The sequence below is a fragment of the Pongo pygmaeus genome, chromosome 13 (genome assembly GCF_028885625.2).
Source record: "Pongo pygmaeus isolate AG05252 chromosome 13, NHGRI_mPonPyg2-v2.0_pri, whole genome shotgun sequence".
NCBI lineage: Eukaryota > Metazoa > Chordata > Mammalia > Primates > Hominidae > Pongo > Pongo pygmaeus.
In genome coordinates, this window is record NC_072386.2 from 104,555,264 (window position 1) to 104,571,246 (window position 15,983).

Sequence of the window (15,983 nt, forward strand, 5' to 3'; positions counted from 1 at the left end):
CACTCTGCCCGCGCGTTGCCAGCTTCTGGAAGCTGAGCTGTGATTAGGGAAGAGCCTTGGTGCCAGTGCTTTCCGATCCCTGGAGGCCATTAAAATGCAAATAGGACTGAGCCTTGAGGTGGCCCCACCTCTCCCAAGCATCTTGACTTGTTTTCGGAGTGGAACCGTGGGCTGCTTTGTTCTGGTTCAGCGCAGCCAGAGAATGCCTGGCCGGCAATCCAGCGCAAAGCCAGGCTGAATCCCAGCCACACTGAATCGGGATTAAAGGCTTGGCTCCATAGAGAGAAATTAAGCATCATGAGCTGCGCAGTTCACAGCGCCGACGATAAGGAGGATCAGCCTTGAATAACACCAATCTCATTATGGGGCTGCTGAATGGCACAGGGTATTTCCCGCTAATAAACTTCCTTTCTGTGCTGTAGGAAAACCTGGCGTGCCTTGGTGACGTTGGAGAAGCATGCTTTGGCAGTAATAATACCAAAGATAGCTAAAATTTTGTGAGTGCTTTCTATGCGTCACTTGTGGTACTGAGAGCTTTACACAGGTTATTTCATCAGATCTTCCTGATTAGGTAGTTGACATTTTCATCCCCATTATGCAGATGATGAAACCGAGGCTCAGAGAACATAATCACTGGCCCAAAGTTGCACAGCTCCTAAAAAAAGCATCCAATAGCATTTGAGCTTTTACGTGGCGCCAGGCCTTGTTCTAAGACTTTTACATATATTCACTCATTTAATTCTCAGAACAACTCTCAGAGTTAAGTGCCCACAACAGTTCCACTTCATAGCTAACGAAACGGAGGCACAAATTGGTTAAGTAACTTGTCCAAGGCTATGCAGTCACTGTGGCAGGCTGTGGATAGGATTCCAGCTCTCACAGTGAGCTCCAGAGCCCATGCTCTCAACATCCACTCTGTGCAGCCTCAGGTAGACCCTGATGGAAGGTTAGCAGAGATGGAAGCCCTCTCAGAGGTCGTCTCTTTCAGCCTCCTCATTAAAGTACAGCCAGGAGGACCACAGCTAAGAGAGATTGGGAGACTTTGCAGACAGCAAGCAAGCTGGCAGCTCATGGGTTTAGGATTTTGGAGGTGACCACACCTGGTTTGTTTCTTTCTTTCTTGTTTTTTTTTTTTTTTTTTTTTTCCTTTGAGACAGTCTTGCTGTGTCACCCAGGCTGGAGTACAGTGGCACGATCTCAGCTGTATACCTGCAACTTCTGCCTTCTGGGCTCAAGCGATTCTTGTGCCTCAGCCTCCCTGGTAGCTGGGATTACAGGCATACACCACCAAGCCTAGCTAAGTTTTGTACTTTTAATAGAGACAGGATTTCACCACGTTGGCCAGGCTGGCCTTGAACTCCTGGCCTCAAGTGATCCGCCCACCTCAGCCCCCCAAAGTGCTGGAATTATAGGCGTGAGCCACCATGCCTAGCACCACACCTGGTTTCTAACCCCTTTGAGCCACTTCACCTCCCAGGACCTCAGTTTTTCTGTCTGTGAAGTGGGTTTATTGGTATTCTCAGCAGGGCTGGGTTGAGGGTTCCAGACATGACGGATGTAGAGTATCAAGGGCCATGGCACATTCTAAGACCCAACAACAGCAGATGCCTCTTTTTCCATCCCTGTCAGAAATACCTGCTGTCTCCTGCCTGCAGTGGTCTCTCTCTGGGAAGCAACCTTTATTCCAGCTTTGCATCCAGCCCTTTACAAATGTACATGTGAGAGAGGGGGAGGACACACAGGAAAGCCACACTGAGGAAACCTTATTTTCATCTCAAGCTATAAATCAAGCCTTCCACAGAGCTTTTAACTCATTTGTATTGGGAGTGGTACCTGTGGCATATGGAGAAGAAAAAGTCTTAAATCAACCAATATTATACATTGTTATTTAGTACAAGTTGAAGAATCTCAATTCTAAGTCCTATGGAAGGGCAGAGAATAAGAATCATTCCTGCAGCTTACCCTGCCCTGGCACTTTGGATGGAAGAGAGAAAACTGAGACCCAGAGAGTTGAAGTACGCAATTCAGTGTCACACCATCGCAGAACTGGGTTCAAATCCAGGGTTTTCACATCTCTGTACTGTAGTAGAGAAAGTAAGAAAGGCTACTTGTTTTCATTTTTTTTTATTATTGTACTTTAAGTTCTAGGGTACCTGTGCACAACGTGCAGGTTTGTTACATATGTATACATGTGCCATGTTGGTGTGCTGCACCCATTAACTCGTCATTTACATTAGTTATATCTCCTAATGCTATCCCTCCCCCCACCCCATGACCGGCCCTGTGTGTGATGTTCCCCTTCCTGTGTCCAAGTGTTCTCATTGTTCAATTCCCACCTATGAGTAAGAACATGCGGTGTTTGGTTTTTTGTCCTTGTGATAGTTTGCTGAGAATGATGGTTTCCAGCTTCATCCATGTCCCTACAAAGGACATGAACTCATCCTTTTTTATGGCTGCATAGTATTCCATGGTGTATAGGTGCCACATTTTCTTAATCCAGTCTATCATTGATGGACATTTGCTATTGTGAATAGTGCCGCAATAAACATACGTGTGCATGTGTCTTTATAGCAGCATGATTTATAGTCCTTTGGGTATATACCCAGTAATGGGATGGCTGGGTCAAATGGTATTCCTAGTTCTAGATCCTTGAGGAATCGCCACACTGTCTTCCACAATGGTTGAACTAGTTCACAGTCCCACCAACAGTGTAAAAGTGTTCCTATTTCTCCACATCCTCTCCAGCACCTGTTGTTTTCTGACTTTTTAATGATTGCCATTCTAACTGGTGTGAGATGGTATCTCATTGTGGTTTTGATTTGCATTTCTCTGATGGCCAGTGATGATGAGCATTTTTTCACGTGTCTGTTGGTTGCATAAATGTCTTCTTTTGAGAAGTGTCTGTTCATATCCTTCGCCCCCTTCTTGATGGGGTTGTTTTTTTTCTTGTAAGTTTGTTTGAGTTCTTTGTAGATTCTGGATATTAGCCCTTCATCAGATGAGTAGATTGCAAAAATTTTCTCCCATTCTGTAGGTTGCCTATTCACTCTGATGGTAGTTTCTTTTGCTGTGCAGAAGCTCTTTAGTTTAATTAGATCCCATTTGTCAATTTTGGCTTTTGTTGCCATTGCTTTTGGTGTTTTAGACATGAAGTCCTTGCCCATGCCTATGTCCTGAATGGTATTGCCTAGGTTTTCTTCTAGGGTTTTTATGGTTTTAGGTCTAACATGTAAGTCTTTAATCCATCTTGAATTAATTTTTGTATAAAGTGTAAGGAAGGGATCCAGTTTCAGCTTTCTACGTATGGCTAGCCAGTTTTCCCAGCACCGTTTATTAAATAGGGAATCCTTTCCCCATTTCTTGTTTTTGTCAGGTTTGTCAAAGATCAGATGGTTGTAGATGTGTGGTATTATTTCCGAGGGCTCTGTTCTGTTCCATTGGTCTATATCTCTGTTTTGGTACCAGTACCATGCTGTTTTGGTTACTGTAGCCTTGTAGTATAGTTTGAAGTCAGGTAGTGTGATGCCTCCAGCTTTGTTCTTTTGGCTTAGGATTGTCTTGGCAATGCAGGCTCTTTTTTGGTTCTATATAAACTTTAAAGTAGTTTTTTCCAATTCTGTGAAGAAAGTCATCGGTAGCTTGATGGGGATGGCATTGAATCTATAAATTACTATAATTTATAGTATTTTCAATAGGCATTGAATCTATAATTACTTTGGGCAGTATGGCCATTTTCATGATGTTGATTCTTCCTATCCATGAGCATGGAATGTTCTTCCATTTGTTTGTGTCCTCTTTTATTTCGTTGAGCAGTGGTTTGTAGTTCTCCTTGAAGAGGTCCTTCACATCCCTTGTAAGCTGGATTCCTAGAAATACCAAGGCTACTTGTTTTCATTGGAAATTGTGTTTCCCCTTTGTGAATGTAAAGTCTGTCTATGAAAATAAATGCATTCTCTGCATTGGGAAAATGCAGAGACGTTAGAAAATAAAGAATCGACCATAATTTCACTATTCAAAGCTGATTGCTGTTACCAACTTAATAGGTTTCTTTACAGTTTATTTTAAAATCGGATTTACAGAGATATAATTTACTAGAAAAATAAAATTTACCAATTTGAAGAGTACAGTTTGATTGGTTTGGACAAATGTATGCTGTTGTTTAACTACCATCACAATAAAAATACATAACAGTGGCTGGGCATGGTGGCTCATGCCTGTAATCCCAACACTTTGGAAAGCTAAGGAGGGAGGATTGCTTGATGCCAGGAATTTGAGACCAGTCCCTGGACAGGGACAACATAGCATGACCCTGTGTCTAAAAAAATAAAATTAAAATTAAAAAAATTTAGAGCAGGTGCAGTGGTTCACACCTATAATCCCAATACTTTGGGAAGCTGAGGCAGGAGGATTGTTTGAGGCCAGGAGTTTGAGACCAGCCCTGGTCACCATAGCGATACTCTGTCTCTACAAAAAATTTAAAAATAAGCCATGCGTGGTAGCACACCCCTGTAGTCCCAGCTACTTAGGAGGCTCAGGTGGGAGGATCACTTGAGCCCGGGAGGTTGAGGCTGCAGTGAGCTATGATGGTGCCACTGCACTCCAGCCTGGGCGACAGAGCAAGACCCTGTCTCTAAAATATAAAAATAATATTACCATCAACCCAGAAAGTTCCTTCATGCCCCTTTGCAGTCATTCCCTTTCTCCTACCCTAGCCACTGGCAGCTAACACCTGCTTTCTTTCATTGTAGTTTTGCCTTTAGTGGATTTTATTATATATGGAGTTCTACGGTATTTAGCCTCGTGTCTAACTTCTTTCGCTTAACTTTTGAGGTTTGTCCATGTTCTGTGTTATCAATAATTCCTTTATTTTGCTGAGTTGTATTTCGTTGTCTAGATAGATCACAATTTGTTTATCCATTCACCAACTGATGGTCATTTAGATCTCCAGTTCGGGGCTATTATGAATAACGGTGCTATGAACATTCATGTACAAGTCATATATATGTGTAGACATGTTTTTAACTCTCTTGGGTATATACCTGGAAGTGGAGATACTGAGCTGTAAGGTAATTTTGTTTAATCCTGTGAGGAATTGCCAGATTGTTTCCTAAAGTGGCTGCACCATTTTTACATTTCTACCAACAGTGTATGAGGATTCTAATTTCTCCATATCCCTGTCTACACCTTTTATCATCTTCCTTCTTGATAATAGCCATCCTAGTGCATGTGAAATGGCATTTCATTGTGGTTTTGATTACATTTTTCTGACAGCTAATAATGTTGAGCATCTGTTCATGTGCTCATTGGCCACATTGGCAAAGGATCTGAATAGACATTTCTCCAAAGAAAGATATACCCAGTAATGGGATTGCTGGATCAAATGGTAGATCTACTTTTAGGTCTTTAAGGAACCTCCACGCTGTTTTCCATAGTGGTTGTGCTAGTTTACATTCCCACCGGCAGTGTAAAAGTATTCCCTTTCTGCCACATCCATGCCAACATCTATTATTTTTTTATTTTTAAATTATGGCCATTCTTGCAGGAGTAAGGTGGTATCGCACTGTGGCTTTGATTTGCATTTCCCTGATCATTAGTGATGTTGAGCATTTTTTCATATGATTGTTGGTCATTTGTATATCTTCTTTTGAGAATTGTCTATTCATGTCCTTAGGCCACTTTTTGGTGGGATTGTTTATTTTTTTCTTGCTGATTTGTTTGAGTTCTTCATAGATTCTGGATATTCGTCCTTTGTCAGATGCATAGTTTGCAAAGATTTTATCCCACTCTATGGGTTATCTGTTTACTTTGCTGATTATTTCTTTTGCTGTGCAGAAGCTTTTGTGTTTAAGTCCCATCTATCTCTTTGTTTTTGGTGCATTTGCTTTGGTGTTCTTGGTCATGAGTTCTTTGCCTAAGCCAATGTCTAGAAGTGTTTTTCTGATGTTATCTTCTAGAATTTTTATGGTTTCAGGTCTTAGATTTAAGTCTTTGATCCATCTTGAGTTGATTTTTTGTGTAAGGTGACAGATGAGGATCCAGTTTTATTCTTCTACATGTGGCTAGCCAATTATCCCAGCACCATTTGTTGAATAGGGTGTCCTTTCCCCACTTTATGTTTTTGTTTGCTTCATTGAAGATCAGTTGGCTGTATCTGGCTTTATTTCTGGATTCTCTATTCTGTTCTATTGGTCTATGGGCCTATTTTTATGCCAGTACTATGCTGTTTTGGTGAATATAGCCTTGTAGTATAGTTTGAAGTCCAGTAATGTGTTGCCCCCAGATTCGTTCTTTTTTCTTAGCTTTGCTTTGGCTTTGCAAGCTCTTTTTTGGTACCATATAAATTTTAGGATTGTTTTTTCTAGTTCTGTGAAGAATAATGATGTTGTTTTGATGGGAAATCAATTTGAATTTGTAGATGCTGTTGGCAGTATGGTCATTTTCACAATATTGATTCTACCTATCCATGAGCACGGGATGTGTTTCCATTTGTTTGTGTCATCTATGATTTCTTTCAGCAGTGTTTTGTAGTTTTCCCTGTAGAGGTCTTTCACCTCCTTGGTTAAGCGTATTCGTAAGTTGTTTTTCTTTTTTTTTTTTTTTTTTTTTGGTTTTTCATGGGGGCGGTTTTTTGGCAGCTTTTGTAAAAGGGGTTGAATTCTTTTCTTTTTTTAATTTATTATTATTATACTTTAGGTTTTATGGTACATGTGCGCAATGTGCAGGTTAGTTACATATGTATACATGTGCCATGCTGGTGCACTGCACCCACTAACTCGTCATCTAGCATTAGGTATATCTCCCAATGCCATCCCTCCCCCCTCCCCCCACCCCACAACAGTCCCCAGAGTGTGATGATCAAAAGGGGTTGAATTCTTGATTTAGTTCTCAGCTTGGTCACTGTTGATGTATAGCAGTGCTACTGATTTGTGTACATTGATTTTGTATCCTGAAACTTTACTGAATTCATTAATCAGTTCTAGGAGCTTTTTGGATGAGTCTTTAGGGTTTTTTAGGTATATGATCATTTCATCAGTGAACAGCCTTTGCCCATTTTTAATTGTTTTTTTTGGATCCTTTTATTATTGAGTTGTGAGAGTTCTTTATATACTCTAGATACAAGATCCCTATAGATAATTTGCAAATATCTTTCCCATTCTGTGGGTTGTCTTTTTACTTTCTTGATGTCCTTCGAAGTATAAAAGTTTTTAATTTTGAAGTCCATTCATCTATTTTTTTCTGTGCTTTTGGTGTCATATCCAGGCAGTGGTGTCAAGAAACCACTGCCTAACCCAAGGTCACAAAGACTTAATCAGTTCATATGTTTCCTTATAAAACTCTAAGAATTTTATACTTTTAGCTCTTACATTTAGGTCTGTATTCCATTTTGAGTTTATTTTTATATGTGTGTGAGGCAGGAGTCCAATTTCATTCTTTTACATGTGGGTATCTAGTTGTCCCAGCACCATTTGTTGAAAAGACTGTTATTTCCCCCCATAGAATTGTCCCGATAACCTTGTCAAAACTCAGTTGACCATAAATGTAGGTGCTTATTTCTATATTTCCAGTTGTATTCCATTGATCTATATGTCCGTCCTGTGCCAGTATTATACTGTCTTAATTACTATAGCTTTGTAGTAGTTTGGAAATCAGGAAGTATATTCCTCCAACTTTGTCCTTTTTCTAAATTGTTTTGGCTATTCTGTATCTCTTGCATTTCCATATGAATTTCGGGATCAGCTTGTCCGTTTTTGCAGAAAAACAACAACAATATGGATTTTGATAAGGATTGTGTTTAATCTAGATGAGTTGGGACATTCCACGTTCATGGACTGAAAGACTGAATATTTTAACAGTTTAAGTCTTCCAGTCCATGAACATGGAATATCTTTTAATTTACTTCGGTCTTATTTGAGTTCTTTCAACAGTGTTTTTAGTTTTCAGTGTTCAATTCTTACACTTTTTAAAGTTTAATCGTAAGTGATTATTTTCAAAGCTATTATAAATGGAATTGTTTTCTTAACTTTTGGAATGTTTATCACTAGTATGGAAAACTGCCATTTTGTTTTATATATTGATCTTGTATCCTGCACCCTCGCTGAATTTATTAGTTCTAATTGTTTTGTATGTATGTGGATTCCATAAGATTTTCTATATACACAATCATGTCATCTGCAGTTAGAGATCATTTTACTTCTTCCATTCCAATCTGGATGTTTTTCTTTTTTTCCCTAATTGTCCTAGCTAGAACTTCTAATACAGTCATGCACCACATGATGTACATGATGGACTGCATATATGACAGTGGTCCCATAAAACTATAATATCCTATCTTTACTATACCTTTTTTATGTTCAGATACACAAATATTTACCATTGTGGTACAGTTGCCTGAAGTATTCAGTACAGTAACACACTGTACAGGTTTGTAGCCTAGAAGTAGTAGGCTATACCGTATAGCCTAGGTGTATAATAGGATATACCATCTAGGGTTGTGTAAGTACACTTTATGATGTTTGCACAATGACAAAATCTCCTAACAACACATTTCTCAGAATATATGCCCAACATGACTCTACATGTTGAATAGAAGAAATGAGAGTGAGAATGAACGTTCTTTCCTTGTTTCTGATCTTAGGGAGAAAGCTTTCAGTGTTTCATCATTAAGCATGATGTTAGCTGTGGGGGTTCTGGTAGATGCTCTTTATTAGATTGGAAAACTTCCCTTCGGTTCCTAGTTTATTGAGTGTTTTTATCATGAAAAAGGTGTTAGATTTTGTCAAATGCTTTTTCTGCATCTATTGAGATGACCATGTGATTTTTGTCCTTTACTCCATTAGCATGGTGTATTACATTTATTTGTGTGTGTTTAATCAACTATATTCCTGGAGTAAATCTCACTTGGTCATGGTATGGAATCCTTTATCTATGTTGCTGGATTATTACATCACAGGATCACAATTAGGCAGCCAGGTTCATAGCAGAACAGTAATACTGAAAACAGCAGAGCCAGAAACCTAGGACTTGGGAGTGTGGTTAAGCAAGCTGTGGTATATCGTATATGATAGAGGTACATGTGGCCATGGGTAGTGACAAGAATGTGACTCAGACCATTTCCTATTCAGAAATGATCCCATAAACATGTCAAGGAGTAACCGTGCATCCAGGAGAATAGGCGTATACCAATTACTTACAACTGGATACAACTGCATATGTGCAATTAACAAAAAACTAGAGAAGTATGTGGAGGACACATCCAGGAACTGGGAACCTGGGATTATGTCCAGCCCTGCTGCTGTTTTCTCTGTGATCTTGGGCAAATCTTTTCTTATATCCGAGCTTCAGTTTCCATGTCTTACAGTGAGGGGTTTGATAATTTGGTACTTTGTGTCACACATGGCTTTGGTTTTATTTTGTTCATTTCATAAAATTTCTAGTAAATATACTTAAAAAATGCAAACTTTGCGGAAGTGAGAGAGTATGAGGCATTTTTGGCCACTTGGGGGGTGTGACCGGTACTCCCTTCCCTCCATATCAGCTAGAACTCTGTGGTTGTGTGCAGGGAGTAGATGTGGGGTTCCCAGCAAGGCTTGGGATCCAGTGCTTCCCATTTCCAGAGAGTTTGCTCCATACCACACACTGTGCTCAGCTCTTCCTGATTTAGCTCTTGTTAGTCCTACCAGCAATAGTGTAATGTCCATATGATTACCTTAGTTTTTCCAAATGATGAAAATGAGGCTTTGCAAGCATAGATAGTTGTCTGAGGAGCCAGGATTTTAACCCAGACCTGTGTCCCAATGGCCACATTCTGCTGTTACCCATCACACTCTAGTTCTCATCTTGTTCCTCAACAGGCCTCTTACCCTTCTAGGTAACACACTGTCCCCTTTGTGCCCACAGCTGACAATGAAAACAACATCGCCTCCAACCAGTCCCGATCGCCACCTGCTGTTGTAGAAGAGAAGTGGAAACCTCAGGCCCAGAGGAACAGCGCCAATAACAGTAGGTCTCCCCAAGCAGGGCTGGACCTGAGGGTCCCCTTATGCTCCAATTGTTCCTCTCTGCCCCCCATTCCCACCATTTGTGCTTCCTGTGATGTTGTAAGATGATGCGTGATAGTTTCAAAGCACTTTTATACCTAAGACCTTATTTGCAGGAGTTCTTAACTCAGGGGATGGGCAGAAGGAGGCCCAGGGAGAGGAGGTGACTTTTTTTGTGGTCAGAAAGCACCAATTTGTGGCAGAATCAGAACTAGAACCCACCTTTCCACAATTTCTGCTGGTTGCTCTTTCCTGACATGATGATCCCGTGTATCTTATTTCCTGAAGATTCCCATATTAGAGGAGATTCCTATATTGAGGAAGAAATTAGACTCGTTGGCTTCAAAGATCTAGGGGAATGACATAGACCGTTATTATGTTGCATACATACCACTACATTCTATTCCCATGTCGATGGCAGTCCTTACTAATCAATCATAGAACTTTATCCCTGTGAGACCGTCACATATTAAAGGCAGCCAGCACCACCCATGTGTGTGCAAGAGGAAATATATTTGCCATTCCCAATACTAGATGTTTAGAGTATTAGGCTACTGCCACTCCTAGCAGCCTTGAATGCCAGAATTAATCCCATCTCTCTTTGTGTCCTCTGCCAGCCACTACCAGTGGTTTAACACCCAACAGCGTGATCCCCGAAAAGGAGCGGCAGAACATCGCAGAGCGGCTGTTGAGGGTCATGTGCGCCGACCTGGGTGCACTGAGCGTGGTCAGCGGGAAGGAGTTCCTGAAGTTGGCCCAGACCTTAGTAGACAGTGGTGCCCGCTATGGGGCCTTCTCGGTCACTGAAATCCTGGGCAACTTCAACACGCTGGCACTGAAGCACCTGCCACGCATGTACAACCAGGTGAAGGTGAAAGTGACCTGTGCCTTGGGCAGCAATGCCTGCCTAGGCATCGGTGTCACCTGCCACTCCCAGAGTGTCGGCCCTGACTCCTGCTACATCCTCACAGCCTACCAGGCCGAGGGCAACCACATCAAGAGCTATGTGCTTGGTGTGAAGGGTGCAGACATTCGTGACAGCGGCGACCTCGTGCACCACTGGGTGCAGAACGTGCTGTCGGAGTTCGTGATGTCGGAGATCAGGACAGTGTACGTGACGGATTGCCGGGTGAGCACGTCCGCCTTCTCCAAGGCTGGCATGTGCCTTCGCTGCTCAGCCTGTGCCTTGAACTCGGTGGTGCAGAGCGTGCTGAGCAAGCGGACGCTGCAGGCCCGCAGCATGCACGAGGTCATCGAGCTGCTCAACGTGTGCGAGGACCTGGCAGGCTCCACGGGCCTGGCCAAGGAGACCTTCGGGTCGCTGGAGGAGATGTCGCCACCGCCCTGCTGGAACTCGGTGACGGACTCACTGTTGCTGGTGCATGAGCGCTACGAGCAGATCTGCGAGTTCTACAGCCGGGCCAAGAAGATGAACCTCATCCAGAGCCTCAACAAGCACCTGCTCAGCAACCTGGCGGCCATCCTGACGCCGGTGAAGCAGGCAGTCATCGAGCTGAGCAACGAGAGCCAGCCCACCCTGCAGCTGGTGCTGCCCACCTATGTCAGGCTGGAGAAGCTGTTCACGGCCAAGGCCAACGACGCAGGCACCGTCAGCAAGCTCTGCCACCTCTTCCTGGAGGCGCTCAAGGAGAACTTCAAGGTGCACCCAGCCCACAAGGTGGCCATGATCCTGGACCCGCAGCAGAAGCTGCGGCCTGTGCCACCCTACCAGCACGAGGAGATCATCGGCAAGGTCTGTGAGCTCATCAATGAGGTGAAGGAGTCCTGGGCCGAGGAGGCCGACTTCGAGCCTGCTGCCAAGAAGCCCCGCTCTGCCACTGGCGAGAACCCCACAGCTCAGGAAGATGATCGGCTGGGCAAAAATGAAGTGTACGATTACCTGCAGGAGCCCCTCTTCCAGGCTACCCCTGATCTCTTCCAGTACTGGTCGTGCGTTACCCAAAAGCACACAAAACTCGCCAAGCTCGCCTTCTGGCTCCTGGCGGTTCCGGCCGTGGGCGCCAGAAGCGGGTGTGTAAATATGTGTGAACAAGCGCTTCTAATCAAACGGAGGCGGCTGCTCAGTCCAGAAGATATGAATAAACTCATGTTTCTGAAATCCAACATGCTTTAAGACTTGACTTCGGGGAAAAAAAAAAGAAAAAGAGAAGATAACATTAGAAAAAAACCACACAACACTGTCACAAACAAAGAAAAGGAATTTAAGTTCTAAACACTGTGGACCTCATTATAAATGCCCCCTGGAAACTTAAGTGCTTTTTTTTTTTATATGTGTGTGTGTGCCTGTGTGTACACAGCCACACGTATGTGCACATGTCTGAACACGTGCTGTGGTTATGGGGGTGTGGGAGGGTCTCTGTGCTCATCTCCATGGCCAGAGAAACTTCGCACATACATGCACACACACACACACGACCCTGGTGCATGTACACACGCCTGTGCTCGGATGGGTGTGCATTGAACTGGGCGTGTCAGGAAAGCTGAGCGATTGGGAAAGAGGGAGATGTTTCACCTCCTTTTCTCAGTAAGGGGGCTTTAGAAGACTCCGCTTTCAGGTGTGCAGATTGGCAGAAAGCTGATGTTGTGAAATGTTCAGGCAGCTGAGATCTGAAGTGACTTGACGCTCTCTGTCCTTCATCCCAGTCCTCCTTTTCCCTCCTTGACCCTCTTCTAGCCCTCCCACCGCCCCGATCCCATTGTGCACCCCCCCCGATCCCATTGTGCACCCCCCCACACACCCTCGGCTGCTCTGCTGTGGACTCTCCACACTGCATCAGATGGACGGTTTCTGCACTGGACTTTGTTTCTCGTTCACCTTCAGGGCATTGAGCTGCTGCCTTTGAGATACCCCTTGGGTGTCCCGGGGCAGCCGCTTTAGAAACACACCTATCTATCTCCCCAAATCAGGAAAGGAGACTTAAAGAGTATAAAGCTGACATTTTGCTTTTTAATATAAGAGAGGAGAAAAAGACATTTTTCAGAGAAGTATAGATACTGTCTCCACTCCCTAATAATTTCTCTCCCTAACATTTTAGCAATTTTTACCTTGTTTGGGGGTTCATTTTGTTTCTTCAGATTTGATTTAGACTCTGCTAGGAGGCACTGAATGTCTATAACTTATGTTTTGGAGTTTTGTTTTTTTACTTGCCCCTTTTGTTCCTCAAGTCACACTGTAAACTAGCTCATCTCAGTGGTATACTCAGTATCCTACGGTCTTTCTTGGCCTTCCCTGTACAGTTCGGTTTTCACATATTCGAACGGCCAAGACCAGGTTCTTGGCTGTGCTATTTGGAGACCAGGGGTTGGGGAGGAGTCAGGGGTTCCACAGCTGCAGGGTTTGGTGGCTGTAGGGGAAGCAGTGGTTTGGGAGTTCTGAATGTAAGTGCCAGAGCTGCCCTCCTGGTCCGCTGTGCGTGGTACCCGGTGTGCATCACACTACTCACCCCCTCCCCGACCCTGGCAGTCCACAGCGACTCCAAAGTCAGCCCATAGTCACATCCACCACACCTCAGACCTGCCACAGCCTCTCCTCACTTCCCAGGACCCTGAGGCTTCCAGGAGCTCTGCTGCCCACAGCCCTCGGGGTCCTCACTCACACCTCCGACTTCCAGGACGGCAGTGAGCATGGTGCCTTGTGGCCCCAACAGTTGATGTTCCAAGGGTGGGATGGTGTTCGGCCATGTTTGACTCGATGCTGTGAAAGATGTCTTCAGGCTTCTCTCTCCTGTTCCCCCAGCTGTGAGCAAATTAGGTTCTACACACACAGTTCAGATGCCAAGGGTGACACCCCATTCCCTTCACAAGAGGTGGTTCTGTCACAAATCAGCACTCCACCCCCACCACACCTCTCAGTGAATAAAGTGCTGGTGGTCTCACTCCCCTAGCGACCCTTAGCCATGGGATGGGGTGGTTACACTAAGGCTTCAGGCTGAGAATGGCCATCATGGCGGGAGGCTGTTCGCAAAGGCACCTTCTGTCATCCTGGGGTTGGCTAAGTCAACTCCACCCCTTCCCGATAATAAAGCATTACTCAACTGTGAGATACCTCGACTACAAAAAGCACTGTACCACAGCCCTCTCCCCCGGGTCCATGACGGGAGCAGGGAGTAAAGTTGATTGCAAACCTCATGAAGGCTTAGGATCATGGACCTGGAACATAGTGTTGGGGGCCAAGCCTGCACACTTTGCCTCATGAGAACTCACCCAGCTCTCCCCTCGAGTCTTGGACACACTGAAATGGATCAAAGTGGGCCATTTCCACATTTGCTCTAGCAAACTGTGGTCTCAGGAACTACCATGCCATTTCCTCTCCTGGAGAAGTTCTAGGTATTCCCTCCACAACATTTCCAACTGGGGGACCGAGCTCACTTATCAGAGAAGAGCCGCCATCCACACTGGAGCAGGAACGGGGAGAAATCCAGACAGGAACCTCATGTCACTTCCTAGGGAATATGGGAAGAAACATCAGCAGACTTCTCAGTTGGGCCTTTGGAGGCGTTCTGGAAGGTGGCCTCAGCATCACTGATGATTGACAGATGCCTACAGCAAAAGGTCCCTTTAGCGTTGCTTGACTGCTGGGGAAGGGACAGTGACTGGCACTTTGACCCACACAAGGATAGGAGCTGCCTACTTTGTGTGGTAGGTGAGAGCAGAGCCTGGGAGACTCCCATCCTCCCTCTACTTGGAGCAAAGTTGTGCTGGTGATGCCCCATTATTGGGCCAGTTGATTAGAAAATAGGCATTTCACTTTCTTGGAAAGCCATCGGACTAAGCCCAAATGTGCATTTAGAGCACTCAGCATTCTCCTCTTTGAAGCATGGGATGTCTGTCCTCCAGGAAGAGATTTGATCTTAGGTTGTTACCTCCCTTTGCCTTCTTTTCCACCTCAATTCAATACTTAGGGGTTGGCTTGCCTCTGCAGGTTTGATGTGAATGCCACTAGGTGCTCAGAAGGCTGTCGTCTGGGGCTGCCTTGTCCAGTTAGATAATAAGATAGTAGATGATCATTTCTTGCAACCTCTGGTTCCCTCCAGAAACTGCTGTCACCAACAGGAAAGGCTGTACCAAGGTGCCCTCTTCTCAGACAGGCTGTTCTCAGAGTGCAAATCCTGCTGCAACTAACAGCTTAACAAAACCCAAAGATCTCACAGGTCCAGCCACTGGCCCCTTTATCTCCAACAATATCCACCTCACCAAATTCTAGTTCAGCCAAAGGATTGAGACAGGCTCTTCCAGTTCATCTTCTGGTGTCCAGCCTGACCTTCACATCTGGAAGGATTTTGTCATCTGCCTCCCAGTTCTGGGGCCACTGTAGGTCTTTCCATCACAAGCCTTTGAGGGATCTGGGACCAGGAATTTGGGCCGTTTCTACCATATTCTCAGCAGCCTAAGGTGGTGGCCTGCTGATGTGGAGACAACTCGCCTTGAGCCATGTGGTCCCCAGGACAGAAATGGCCTTTGTTTTGACATACGTGGACCCAAGAGGGGAGGTGAAGAAAACACACCTCCACCTGGCAAGTTTTTCTCCCTCATCTGAGGTCAGTTTGCTTCACCAACAAAGCCCAAGCCAAGAACTGCAGCGTTGAGGGTGGTCCCTCAGAGTGGAGTAGCCCGAGGAATCTCAGGTCCACCAAGAGCAGTGGTACCATCCGGGTCATGGGTGGATGCCCTTGTTCTGGCACAGTTCTCCACTTCCCGATGCCTGGCTTAGCCAGCCAGGCCTCCCTCTAATGGCATTTAGTAACCAGGAAACAAAACGCATGCCACCTGAGCAAAACTGCCTGCACTTCGTCTCTGGGGGTTCACCGCACAGAGGCCAACTGCCGCATCACCAGCGAGGAAGCTTTGCCACCATCCTGCTTGGCAGCTTCACACTTGACATCTGGGGATTGGTTTTTGGCTGGAAAAAGGGTACCAGGGTTTCCT

The 15,983-nt window shown here is 44.6% G+C and overlaps 1 protein-coding gene across 36 annotated transcripts in view; it reads left to right on the top strand.

The window, feature by feature from the left end:
• Positions 1-14,769, top strand: part of ZNF618 (zinc finger protein 618) — a 177,688-nt gene extending 162,919 nt beyond the window's left edge. For all 36 annotated transcript variants that reach the window (XM_054502095.2, XM_054502107.2, XM_063649819.1 and 33 more), the window contains 2 exons: positions 9,898-9,999; positions 10,655-14,769. In XM_054502095.2, the coding sequence (XP_054358070.1) occupies positions 9,898-9,999; positions 10,655-12,171 (1,619 nt within the window). In that variant the 3' untranslated portion in view covers positions 12,172-14,769. The remainder of the gene's footprint in view (positions 1-9,897; positions 10,000-10,654) is intronic.
• The last annotated feature ends 1,214 nt before the right edge of the window (positions 14,770-15,983 follow it).